This window comes from Exophiala spinifera, assembly GCF_000836115.1.
Source record: "Exophiala spinifera strain CBS 89968 unplaced genomic scaffold supercont1.5, whole genome shotgun sequence".
Lineage (NCBI taxonomy): Eukaryota > Fungi > Ascomycota > Eurotiomycetes > Chaetothyriales > Herpotrichiellaceae > Exophiala > Exophiala spinifera.
The window spans coordinates 1,335,038-1,348,138 of record NW_015622517.1 but is presented as its reverse complement, the minus strand read 5'-3'; the positions used below and the strand labels follow the sequence as shown (position 1 = coordinate 1,348,138).

The 13,101-nt window shown below is 51.7% G+C and overlaps 4 protein-coding genes across 4 annotated transcripts; 3 read left to right on the top strand and 1 right to left on the bottom strand.

Annotated features, from left to right (window-relative positions):
- Positions 1 to 515: 515 nt before the first annotated feature.
- PV08_07048 (uncharacterized protein) lies at positions 516 to 2,217 on the top strand (the record flags this gene model as incomplete). The annotated part of the gene is made up of 10 exons (XM_016381380.1): positions 516 to 581; positions 640 to 697; positions 771 to 1,061; positions 1,149 to 1,192; positions 1,267 to 1,278; positions 1,339 to 1,651; positions 1,721 to 1,784; positions 1,849 to 1,985; positions 2,044 to 2,128; positions 2,187 to 2,217. The coding sequence occupies 10 exons, from the start codon at positions 516 to 518 to the stop codon at positions 2,215 to 2,217; spliced, it is 1,101 nt and encodes a 366-aa protein (XP_016234482.1).
- Positions 2,218 to 3,087: 870 nt separating this feature from the next.
- On the bottom strand, positions 3,088 to 5,093 carry PV08_07047 (uncharacterized protein; the record flags this gene model as incomplete). The annotated part of the gene is made up of 6 exons (XM_016381379.1): positions 3,088 to 3,463; positions 3,534 to 4,214; positions 4,263 to 4,460; positions 4,527 to 4,812; positions 4,868 to 4,881; positions 4,951 to 5,093. 6 exons carry the CDS (start codon positions 5,091 to 5,093, stop codon positions 3,088 to 3,090), a joined length of 1,698 nt encoding a protein of 565 aa, XP_016234481.1.
- Positions 5,094 to 5,795: 702 nt separating this feature from the next.
- Positions 5,796 to 8,273, top strand: PV08_07046 (uncharacterized protein; the record flags this gene model as incomplete). Its single annotated transcript, XM_016381378.1, has 6 exons — positions 5,796 to 6,161; positions 6,221 to 6,462; positions 6,547 to 6,910; positions 6,963 to 7,221; positions 7,299 to 7,851; positions 8,036 to 8,273. The coding sequence occupies 6 exons, from the start codon at positions 5,796 to 5,798 to the stop codon at positions 8,271 to 8,273; spliced, it is 2,022 nt and encodes a 673-aa protein (XP_016234480.1).
- Positions 8,274 to 11,411: 3,138 nt separating this feature from the next.
- On the top strand, positions 11,412 to 13,097 carry PV08_07045 (uncharacterized protein; the record flags this gene model as incomplete). The annotated part of the gene is made up of 1 exon (XM_016381377.1): positions 11,412 to 13,097. One exon carries the CDS (start codon positions 11,412 to 11,414, stop codon positions 13,095 to 13,097), a length of 1,686 nt encoding a protein of 561 aa, XP_016234479.1.
- Between the last annotated feature and the right edge of the window lie 4 nt (positions 13,098 to 13,101).

Genomic DNA, 13,101 nt, shown 5'->3' with positions numbered 1-13,101 from the left:
CTGGGGTATAGATGCCTATGGGAGAAGAGATGGCGGGGAAGAAAGGCTCGTCGCGGAGAAAATACCCACCTACTCCCCTGGTTTGGCGGCAGCATTTCGCCGAAACTGGAGCGGGGGAACTTGAAAGCAGATTGGCTTTGCTTTTACAAAGTAAGTGCCCTGAGGTGTAGAAACCGGCTGCCGCATGCTATTAGAATACTAGTCCTAGTAACTTATCACCATTGACCAAACGTACGCTGGGGTACAAATGGCATGGAGTTGGGAGAAATGCGTCGGTGTTGGTGCCTGTGAGGAAAGGATCCGAAGGTGGCTTTTACAATGCACCATGGCTGGGGAGATACAAGAAGAAGGCATTTCGGCGAACGAAGAGGAGGCGGGATTGTTCGACGGTGTTGGTCTTGATGGTCTTGTTGCAAGGGTAGTCGTCAGCTCTGCGATTCGTACTGTAGCCTTTGCAAAGACAAGACGTCGACTTGTGACCTACGTTACAAATACTTGTTCAAATACTCAAAGCCATGCCAAAGGAGGAAGAAGCGGTCATAGAAATGGAGATCCCAAAGGAAGGTTGGGCAGCGGTTGTCGTGCGTAAACGGCTACAATGTGAAGACACTTGGATGTCAACTTACAAAATTCGGGCAGAAAAATGAAGGGGCAGACTTCTTCGTGGCGACTGAGAAAGTTCCAGTGCCCTTCATCGGTTCGAATCACTCACGCCTGTCATCAAATTCAATCTAGTTGCTGATGCTGACGGACATGATCTATGTTCACAGGGTCTACGGAAGTTCTTATCAAGCTCAATGTAACCGGACTGTGTCTGACCGATGTACACTTCATGATGAATGATTGGGCCTTCCCGAAGATGTCGGACATGGGTGTTTCTTGTGCAGGCCATGAAGGTGCCGGAGTTATCGTGAAGATTGGTGAAAGTGTGAAGAGTTGCAAAGTCGGCGAACGAGCGGCATATGGTCCGATCCACAGCACATGCAGCTTATGCGACTCCTGCAAGTCTGGAAGAGAGACATACTGCCCGCAAGCAGTCTATACAGGCGGGACGGTGGACGGTACGTGTGTCCAAGGAAGGACGTACCGTTCCCCTTTCCCCCCTCTGCGTGAAGTGGCTGTGGCACTGTGGATTGATTTCTCGCAAGGGACTTACAAGCAGTATTGTGCTGTACCTGAACAGTTTGTCCATGTGCGTCGCAGAGAGAGTAAATCCTCAATAAATGACCGAACGAGCAGATCACTGATACAATGTCGTGGACCTAGCTGATTCCTGAGGTAGCTTGACCTGTCTTGACCAACCGCTGTCTCATGTTCTCCAGCTAAAGCAATGGCCAGGGAGTTTCTGACTACGTTGCAGGGCCTGCCATGTGCTCTGCAGGTACCATGTACGCTTCGCTGAGAGAATCCGGACTCAGAGCCGGTGACTGGGCCGTCTTTCCGGGTGGAGGTGGTGGGACCGGCATTCAAGGTGTACAGCTGGCTTGCGCCATGGGTATACGACCCGTTGTGGTTGACACGGGCAAAAGTCGCCAGTCTCTCTCTCTCAGCCATGGTGCCGAGTGTTTTGTTGATTTTGTGACCGAGCCAGACCCGGTCAAAAAGGTCTTGGAAGTCACTAATGGAGGTGCTCACGGCGTGTTTGTCTGTGGTAAGTGTGCTACTACTTGAAGCCGAGATGACCGTTCGCAGTTGGATCTGATCTGGAGGGACCTACTAGCTGTACAGGCTTATCCCGTCTCGCTTAACTACCTTGGTTCACGTATCGGTGGAATAGTGATGTGGTATGCCAGAACACCCTGAATCATCTGATTGATGAGTGAAGCAAGATAATTGAGTTGGAAACAGTGTCGGACTCCCGCCCAAGGGTAGATATCACATTGATGCCGATCCTACCCAGCTTTGCTTGAACAACCAATCCATCAAGGGTACGCTGTCGAGCAGTCGGAAGGATATAGCTGCGACAATGGACTTTGCGAAACGAGGTGAGGCGCCCACAATGCTGACAGGTCAAGGAATGATATTCACTACTGTTGATTCTAGGAAAGATCAACCTTGAGCCTGTCGTGGTTGGAGTGAGCAAGTTCAATGAAGCCGTCCAAAGGTTGAAAAATGGACAAGTTGCAGGGTGAGTTCTAATGCGCATGTACAGACCTTACAGGAGTTGCTGATACTGATTTCTGTAGGCGCATAGTGGTAGACTTCAACCTTCCATAAATAAGAAAAGCACGTGCTTATGTCGAGATGACCGCATGATTTGTGGAGGAGATGCTATATGACTTCGTCATGGTTAGTATATTGAATGTAGCATCAATCAGCCCTTCAACCTTAGGGAAGATTTTTGGCCAAAATCTTTCTTGGACGAATTACGATGGTTCAAGCTAGGACTCGCGAGGAGAAAAGCTCTAGCCGCTATAGAACCTGATCTCGTTGTGCTCTTCAGCATGATATTCTGGGACCAAATACTAGTGTTCAGGCCGCCCTTCCTCCCTTGACACACAAGGTCCTAATCACCAATCATCGAATCCGCCAGCATCAATGGAGCTTCGCACCATTTGCTCCAGTTAGGCGGCTTGCATGAGCGAGCGCAGGACCTCACAACTATCAGAGTTGTCAATGACCGCGTGATTTACAATGCACAGCCGTCGATGACCAGCGAAGAGTATGGCCGAATGAGCGAAGGGATAGTTGGACAATGGGGAAATTTCGGCCTTGATGTAGAGATGCTAGTGGTGGATGACGGCCATTCGGCCGACGTGCACGGTATGGTCTCGGCAAGATTTAGACTGAGCTATGGTTCCCCGAGCAAGAAGTTGGAATTGAGCCAAGATCGCGTGGTGTTCCACGAGCACGTCTTCTTTCGCTTCCAGTGGGGAAGATCGCGGAGAATATGACCACTGATCGCTTGGCCGGAAAAATAAGAATGAGCCCAGGCACCATACATGACTGGTGGTCCCCAAGACTACGCAAGGCTGAACTGTTGTATAGACAAGCATCACATGCAGAAATGACCAGAACCTTTCTTGTAATGTTTTGTAATTAAAGCACGCAAGCTCCTCTCCACCCGTGTTAAGCCACTTGGACGGCTTACGACCCAGAAACCTCGCGTGACTGTCTTCCAATGATCCAGCCCTGATAATCCTTCTCCAAAGTCTCATCCAGCATCTGCATATATGAAGGGAGGCCCCCTGCCCAGCTGAGGGGCTGCACCTTCTTGCCCGGGATGTTTGCACCGGTCCACCAGCTGTGTGAAATGTTAGTCAAAGACACCTTTGGAGCAACAGAGATGGTACGCATCTTGCCTCGAGGGAGCAAAGTAGCTTCCCATCGCTCCCAAATCTTCTCCCCCCAGCTGTCTGCAGCGTCCTCCGTGGGTTCCAATGTCTCTATGCCCTCAGCGAGCATTTTCTGGACGAGTTTTTCGAACCATCGGCCCTGAAATTGAATACACGTCGGGCCGTTCCTGAGAAGATATAAATGTTAGCTCCACCAAGAGCGGCTAGTGAAGTGCAAAAGAAGGAGATGCAGCCTACGAGAATGTTGATGGTGCTTGTGGTCCAAACAGGAAGAACAGGTTGGGAAAGCCGGGGATTGCGACGCCCATGGAAGTTTTGACGCCGTCACTCCAGTATTGTTTCAGGGTCTTTCCATCAACTCCTTGGAGATCGATGTCCATGAAACCACCAGTTAAGCCGTCGAAGCCGGTCGCAAGAACAATCAAGTCCACGTCGACTTGCCCCGCCGCGGTCCGAATCCCCATTGCGTTGACTTCCTGGATAGGAAACTCGTTCAGATCCACAATGTCGACATTCGGCTGGCTGAGAACTTCAAAGTAGTTTTGTTCTAGAGACGGACGTTTCGCGCCAAAGGGATGCGGCGGAACCTCTGGCGCCAACAATTGGGCTTTATGGGGATCCTTGATGCGTTTAAGGACCATGCGACGCCAAAAGTCGTAGGCGGCGTCGTTGGCTTTTTGGTCCGAGTTCAGGTCGATGTAGCCTGCGACCCAAAATTTAAAGCCACCGTCTTGTATGAGGCGATTCCAATACGCTTCTCGCTCTTCTCTGGTGTCATCGAAGGTCTTACGGCCATTCGTGTCGTACGGTACACCAGCAGAGGTCTTCTCGCACGCTTTGAAAGCCGCCTCGTAGACGCCACTATCCTTCTTTCTCTGTTCTTCCACTGGATCCAGTTTACGCTGCTGCATAGGTAGACTATGGCGGTTCAGAATACGTTCAACTTTGAAATACGAAGCAACTCACCAGAAATTAGGGGTGCGTTGATACACCGTGAGGTGCTTGCAGAGTTTACCGGCTTCTTGAATCACCTGAATCCCACTGGCCCCGGTCCCGATGACGGCAATGCGTTTGTCTTGGAGGTCGACATCGTGGTGTGGCCAATGAGCGGTGTGGAACATATCGCCTTGAAAGTCGGCAGAGCCTTTGAGATACGGTTTGTACCTGTTTCCGTCCGCTCAGTCAATTCCACCAAAGGATTGTGGGTATGGGGGGTCTCGACGCCCTTACTCTTTGGCTGCAAAGCCCACGTTCGCGAACAGCCATTTGCATCGCGTCGTTGTACCGTCAGAACAGCCGACTATCCAGCGTCGACTCTCGACATCCCAGTGGGCGGAAGTAACGTTCTTGTGATACTCGATATCTTTTCGAAGATCCCATTTCCTCCCCACATGCTGAAAATACTTTTGCAATTCGCGGAACCCGGGGAATCGTTCAGAGAAGGTGAAATCCTCCCAAATCTCCCGATCGAAGAACTGGTAAGTGGGCGAGTCGCTGTCGACGCGAGCACCGGGGTCTGAATGACGGGATAAGCTTTGCTCCTTGCCAGCTAGGAGGAATGCTTCACCTACACTGATTCCAATGCCTGCAGCTCAGCAATAGCAAACTTCAGTCAGACCCTTCAAACGCTCAAACAAAGGGTGGAAACACGAACCAAACACCTCCAGAGCCTGACCCGCGTTCATATATCTTGGCTCGAAGCCCTAATTTACGCAGCTTAGGAAGCATCGTGTAGCCTCCGAAACCGGCACCGACGAGTATGGCATCATACTCGCGGTTCTCCCCTAGGGAACCCATGTCCTGTCGGAATATGGTCTGGTGGCGGGGAGCAATTTGCGTGGTGAGTGCTGCTGTTGAACCTAGGCGGAGCACTTGAATGAACGGTATTTGACCACGAACGAGTGGAAGAGAACTGGTGAATAAGCAAATCTAAACTGTGGCTCGCAAGACCGATATCTGCTCGAAACTGAAGCATATATCGGGTGATTCAAACTATTACGATGGCGCGTAGAGGGATCATAGCGCGTGCCTCGAGCCTGGACCGTGCGGACAAGTTTTCGGCGATGGAGCGATTTTGCATTGGTCCATCTCAAGATCATCAATGATCTGCCAGACTGTATTCCTCGTCCTTAACCCCGGCCAAATGGTCGAACACCTCTAGATCATTGGTGAGTCTTTTTCGGCGAAAGGCTACCCGAGGGGAGATGATTGCCTCGAGGAATGGAGCTCACACCACCTGGATTTACCCGCCTCGCCTCCGGTACCCGTCCTCCGTGCGCACTCACATGAGACTCCAAAACCAGAGGCTGGCTTCCGCATTGGAGCAGGCCACCAACTCATTCCGCCGGCAAGGCTGTCGTCCATTGCACTAACCTCAGTCTCGGTCAACAGCCTGAGGGATTGGATTTATTCCTGGGCCTGGGACCTAGGACCTGATGTCTCTACCGCTTGCCATGCACTTTCAGTAGTAAAAGCTTCTTGTTCATTTAATACATGACAATGGCATACCATAGTGAGACCAATGGCGTTGCAACGAGCGCAACCAAAGGCACGCCCAATGGCCCCATCAAGGGCGTCGGTGTCACGGTCCCTGAGCCAACTGCACATGTGGGCGATGCCCAAAGTCTGAAAGACGCGAGCACAACATTGAAACCCCTGCCAGCATACACACCCAGAAGGCTTCGTGTCGTCACCATTGGTGCCGGCTATTCGGGCCTCACCTTGGCCCACAAGTTCCAGCACCAACACCCCGACCTTGCCGACCTGATCAACCACACCATCTACGAAGTGAGGCCCGAGCTGGGCGGCACTTGGTTGGTGAACACCTACCCGGGCGTTGTCTGCGATGTTCCGTCGCACATTTATGTATGTTCTCCATTGCCTCAATAATGGTGGCGGATTGCTTTGGATACTGACCGACGGAGGCATTTCCGTTCGACCCTAACCCTAGCTGGACCCGGTTCTTCTCAACCGGCCCGGAAATCTGGGAATACATGAAGAAAACGGCTCAGAAGTGGAATCTCGAACGGGACGTCAAGTACAATCACCGTGTCACCGGCGCCTATTGGCAAGAAGATCGCGGTCAATGGCAGATAATGGTCGAGCATAACGGCACGATTATAGAGGACTATGCAGATATCTTCATATCAGCCCAAGGTTTCCTGAAGTGAGCTGCTTCTCGCGTTCCCTGTCTTGAGGCATATTGATAGTATTTGAAATCCTGAAGAGCTGACTCGTGGGCTATATACAGCACCTGGAGGTGGCCCTCGATTCCGGGGTTGTCGCAGTTTACGGGCAAGAAGGTCCATTCGGCCAGTTGGGACCACGACTACGACTACAGCAACAAAAGAATTGCCGTGATAGGTAACGGGTCATCGGGAATCCAAATTCTGCCTCAATTGGCCAAGCTGCAGGGCACGAAGGTGGCGAGCTTCCAACGAGGGCCGACATGGGTGGTCAGCACCATGAACCCGGCGTCCCTGTTGGGAAAAGACGATCCGGCATATAACCCGGTGTACACCGAGGAAGAGAAGCAAGAGTTTTTGGACAATCCCCGGAGACACCATGAATATCGCAAAAAGATAATACACGGCATCAACGACAGTTTCAAAATGGTACGCATGTCATGTCCTTGGAAACTCAAAGCAACGCTGACAGATACCACAGTTTGTAAAGGGCTCGGAGCTCAATCAGCAGATCTATCACCTTGCTCGTACACAGATGACGAGCAAATTACAAAACAACCCGAGATTATGCGAGTTACTCATTCCGAAATGGGAGGTGGGCTGTCGGAGGATCACACCTGGCGAAGGCTATCTCGAATCCTTCTTGCGCGACAACGTTCAGCTAACTCAAAGCCCTATCACACATATTGACGCCGACAGCGTCGTCACCGCCGATGGGAAGATGTACAAGGTGGATGTTGGTAAGCTTATCTACCTATTCTAACAGACAACCTTTTTTAAGAGGTCCGGTAAAGCTAATTCAGCGCCCGAAATCCAGTTGTTTGTGCCACTGGATTCGACGTCTCCTATCGTCCTCAGTACCCCGTCGTGGGTCGCAACTCGGTGAATCTCCAGGACAAATGGGCGGAGGAGCCTTCGTCCTACTTTTCACTCGCATCGGCTGACATGCCCAACTACTTCATGTTCACCGGGCCGAACGCATTGATCGGCCACGGCTCTTTGATGGAGAGTCTAGGATGGAGTGCCGAGTACATGATCAAGTGGATCCGAAAGATTGCCTCGGAGGACATCAAAGCTGTCGTGCCCAAGCAGAGTGCCGTGAACGAGTTTATTGTCTATTCGGACCAGATCCACAAGACATTGACATGGACTGGGGCCTGTAGGAGCTGGTACAAAAACAACACCGTCGACGGCCGCGTGACCGCTACCTTTGCCGGTAGCGCATTGTTGTTCAAGCGTCTCATCCAAGACCTGCGACCGGAAGACTTTGAAATCGTGCCTAGAGACAAGAACCGTTTCCGATTCTTAGGCAACGGATTCTTGGAATATGAGCTGCAAAGTGGAAACGATCTGGCCTGGCACGTAGAAAGGTAGTAACGTACTTCTCACCTTCGCTAGACGCCCGGCATGGCTAGATATTTCGACTCCTCCGCCACATGCCTCCACGTCTATCGTAACTTTAACAACCATCATGCCTCTCAACGATCCTAGCTGCGAGGGTAGGGTTCAGCTAGCTGTTAAAGCATACAAAGAGGGTTGATTTAAATCGAAAAGAGCAGCGGCCGAGGCGTACGACGTTGATGAGAGCACGTTCCTCAACAGAATGAATGGCATCAAACCGCGCAATGAAACGCGTACTGCAAACCACACCCTGACTCTAGAGGAAGAACAGACCCTCGTAGAGTGGATATTGGATCTTGATACAAAGGATTATCTACCAAACCAATCCTCCGCGACCCAGGTCGCCGAGTTCTTGCTTGGTCAACGCACGACGCGTCTATTCCAACGCTGAAGACCATCGGCAAGAATTGGACAAGCGAATTCATCGAACGGACGTTATCGCTAGGCTCTAAGTCTACTAGAACGATAGACTATAATCGGCAGAAGTGTGAGGATCCTGAAATGGTTCGAAAGTGGTTCGTTTTGGTCCGCAACACCATTCCAAATACGGCATTTGCGAGGACGACATATACAACTTCAATGAGACATGTATCCTGGGTGTCATCGCAAACCATAGAGTGGTCACAAGGAGCGAAAGGAGGCTTAAACCACTGGCTATACAGCCTGGAAATCGTAAATGGACGACAGTTATCGAATGCATTGGTGCAAGTGGAACTACACTACCGCCGCTGGTTATCTTCTCTGGTAAAATCCACCAACAAGCTTGGATTAGGCAAATCAAAGGCACGGATTGGTATCTAGCCGTAACAGAGTCAGGTTGGACGAGCGATCTGACGACGTACCAGTGGTTGACCGAAATCTTCGAGCCGTCCTCTTGACGACAGACAATTGGAACCCATTGCCTTCTCATTCTCAATGGCCAGACAAGCCACTATACCATCGAGTTCTATGACTTCGTAAAGCGAAACAACATCGTTTTGCTATATATGCAAGCTCATTCATCTCATACCTTACAGCCACTAGATGTTGCTTGCTTTTCGTCTGTAAAAGCGGCGTACAGAAACCAACTCCTGAAGGAGACCGTCTCGGTGTTCACCACGTTACAAAGGATCGTTTTCTACGACATTACCATGTTGCTAGGCCAATTGCAATCAAAGAATCGAAGATCAGGAGTGCCTTTGCGGCCACAGGATTGGTACCATTTGATCGGGACGTTGTGTTAGAAAAGAGGAAGCAGCTCGCAAGGCTGGGAATCCTGACCTTGACCAGGTGGCCCAGTGGGGCCCAGCTGGGCCATACTGGGCCACACTGGTCCACAACAACTATATATACACGGTCATTTCATAGCTTTACTACGTAGTCACTTCGTTCACGATCATACCCATACGTTTTGGACTCTGAATCACTTCGCTTCTAGCATCGCTCAACTACCCGCGCGCTCAGACTTACCCTATACCTCCCACTTGTCAAGAAACCCATATGTGCAGTGACACCCTTGGTGGAGCGAAACGTAACATTAGTGTTCGAATTTTTTAATTTTTTTTCCTTTATTTATCGCTCTGTGAATAGAACATTATCAATCGTTTCGAAATCTGAAGTGTTCCGATAAGATTTATAAGAGATTACCAAAACTATAGTATAAATAGTTTGTCTCGATTCAAGCGTTATCTTCACTAGCGTTTCATGTCTGCTAAAAATATTTTTGTAAAGTGTGTATACTAGATCTTTCGCTGTTGATGATTCTTTATAAGTTATATACAAATCATCAAGCATGTTTCAGACATTACATACAACGATGGCCATAAAGATCCACGACTCGTTCGGGTTGAGGGGAATGATGGCAATGCGAAACCTTCTGCTCGACTGACTCCGCGGTCTCCTTGGATCTTAACATCCAGTAGCCTTTCAGAAGCAGGAGTGCGGAGCTGACCAACCAAGCTGGACAACAAGATATCACTGCTTCATGGACAGGTGCTTGATCGACGACGACGAGGAACTGGAGGAGGTGCTGCTGACCGTCGTCAAGGAGAGTTACCCGACCATGCTTGAGTAGCTGGGAAAATGCCACGTCCACCGTCGCGGCCATGCCCCGCCGCCGTCATAGAGAGGTACACTGGCGCGATGGAGAGAACGAGATCCAACCCACAGCCGGAGGCGCCGTCGATGCGCAGGTTCCACCGCACAAATATGCAGGGATGTTGTCTACGAACGAGTAGATGTTGCAGGGCAGGCAGTCGGGTTAGGGTTAGAACCCGCCGCGATCGAGATCACGGTCGTGTTGTCGTTCATCACCGTTCCGGGACTCTGTTCACGACGCTCTCCACGCTCGTGTTCGTGGTGCACGTGTCGAAGCCGGCCCTGAGCACGGGTGCGTTGTACTCGGAGAAAGTTGATGATGTAATCATGCACCGCATCCTGGTCTGCTGCAATTGCCGAACTTGAAGATCATCCGTGTTGACGGCTGTGTTCGGAGGCAATCCACATGTCGGACACAAGCCGTGGTCCACGATTCGATCAACTTCGGGATCAGCTAGCGACGTGACGAGCAAGGCCGGAAAACGCTGTGATGCGGCATTGGCGGCACGGAAAATTATGCAGTGTTTGGCGAGATCTACAGTACACGCAGGATTGCGGAGTTTTGCGGGGTTGCGCGACGGGCACATGCTTTCCTCATCACGTGATCTACTCTCGCATCTCGCTGCGCCCGTGTAACGTGAGAAACAGGCGTGGGGTCAACAACGGTGCTGGGTCATTGCGAGACTTTCTGTTTGAACCGAGTTCTACAAGGACAATGTGCTAAGACACCCCACTGACGAACCATTATAGCGACAGCAACCACCATGGCCGAGCGGCAAGAATGATTGATGTAGGTCAATACCCGGGGGTTTGACCGGCTTTTATGGAGCCCAAAGCGTTGATGGTGTTTCAGGACTGCTGGGAGGATAACCCTAAGTACCAATCCGAATGTAAATCTCGGAGGAAGAACGGGTGGAAGGGATGGGAACAGCAGAAGTTCGCATCAGCGCATCAAAGGCAGAGGATCAAACTCTGGATCGCCTGCGGAATGGAAAGGAATGGAATAGGTTCTTGAAGAACCTACAGCACGAGGACAGCACGAGGACGCCGCCGGTCGAGTGTCATGCAACAACGCCGTTCAATGTTATTCCAGGGAGCAAGCCAAAAACTAACACCGCGTCGTCGTGAAATATATTATACTACTGCGTCAAAGCCTTGTCTTTGTTTTCTGGAAGTTTTCTTTATCGCCTTTCTTCATGCTTTGTTCTGGCACAAGTCCTTGTTCTGGCATGAGTCTCTGATTCTTTGTTCTATGCACAATTCCTCTGTTCTACCAAGTATTTAAGTCTCGACCAAGGGACTCCCTCTTCTCCACCAAAGTACTCAAATCTTGACCACGGAACAAAATTGTCGGTCGTTCCTCCCCTCCTATCTTCAGCCCAAGAGACCCCACACAGAAGCTAACGTCACCACCCTCGTCCCTTCAGTCAAGAGACTCAAGGCGAAGGACAGCATGGCGTACCCTGGTCCGAGCTCTGACGCCAACGTGAATGCACCTGATGAGATTGAGGATGACAATATGAGCAATGAAGAGGACAGCGCCGAAGATTGGATGTCATGTGATCGACGCTCATGGGGCTCGAACTCGCAGATGAGCTTCCGTTCGGACTCGCCGGATGAGGCTGAAAGCCCGGAGTCGATGAATGCACAGGAGACGATCCCGATCCTGCCTTTCGATAAGGAGTACATTCCCCCCGAGGATTGTTGGAGCGAGATGGGTGCGAGCGACATGCAAGAAGAGGAAGAGAAGGAGCTGGATGACGAGGCTATGCACGAATTGGCCGAATTAGAACGAGACGTTCAAGCGAAGAGAAGAAAGTTGCTCAAGGAGTTGAATGCCACCGCGTCTGTCCCGGGCCTGGAGAAGATGGACAAGTTGACCTTGGCTGGAGTCGATGGAAAGATGAATGTCTCTCGAAATGAAGAGATTACCGAGAGCGACGACGAGGGCGATTCCGAGAGCGATTCCGAGAACAATTCCAAGAGTGCTTGCAAGGACTTGTCGAAGCCCGACGCGGTAGGGTGGGAATCGGCCGCGGATGGCTCGCGACTTCTGCCAGAGGCAATCGAGTCCATACTTGAGTTCTTCAAAGAACGCCCGCACCTGAACCGTGCCGAGTGCGAAGAGTACTGCCTCAAGACGTACCTGATGATGGAGGGTGACGGCCCATCCGAGGCCCGGGAGCGGCAGCTCAACGTGCACGCGTACCCCTCCGAGAGCCAATTCCGCAACAGCTACACGGTCGAGATCATAGACACCACCGTCACCAACCCCGACCTTATGACCCAGTTCTACATAACTCCTGAGAGCCTGGATGAGGACCAACTGGCCCAGGCCAAAGAGGCATACGGCGACTTTGTCCCGCAGTACACCTACGTTGGCCACATGGGTATGGTGCCCGAACACCCGGCGGAGCTGTTTGTGTGGCGGATCGTATCCCCCGCTGGGCGCCCCATCGCCGCCAACCGCTACCGGCTCGGTCTGCGGGTCAATCAGGACAAGTACGTCGGCATCCTGAAGCAATTCGTTGACTTGGTATGTCAACCGCTACGGCTGGCAGGCGGTGGTGGCCGCCTCCACGACGAAAAGGACTGGCCCCAGGTGCTGCACAACCATCTCCTCGACGTGTTCAACATCATTGTCCGGCCCGACTGGTCGGGAATCGCCTGCGTACTGCTCTGGGGGGCACCGCCTTCCATGACTCTTCCCTTCGGTGCTTCCCTCTGCGGCCTCCTGTTCCTGCTGGAGGGAGGCCCAGAGGATGGCAACCCAATTTCCAAAGCCAATCCTTCCCTGTTTGGGACCTACAGCCATGAGGCGCGCGAGTTGGAGCGTCTTTGTATGTACTACCTGCAGGAGAAGATTCCCGCCCTCGCAGACGACCCGCAGGCCTGGCACCGCCTGTTCGGGGCCATGAACCAGGGCATCGAGACGGCGGCCGACTGGGGAGAAGAGGTCGACCGTATTGGCTACCAAAAGCAGCTCGATGAGCTGAGATGGGATTGGTTCCAGTGGGAGACAAAGGCTGATACCCCCAAGGGGAGCGCCGTCGTCGCCTGCGCAGAAAGCGGACGCGGAGGAGAGAAGGGCGACATGAACATGCACATGGACATGGACATGGATATGGACAGAGAGTAGCGTT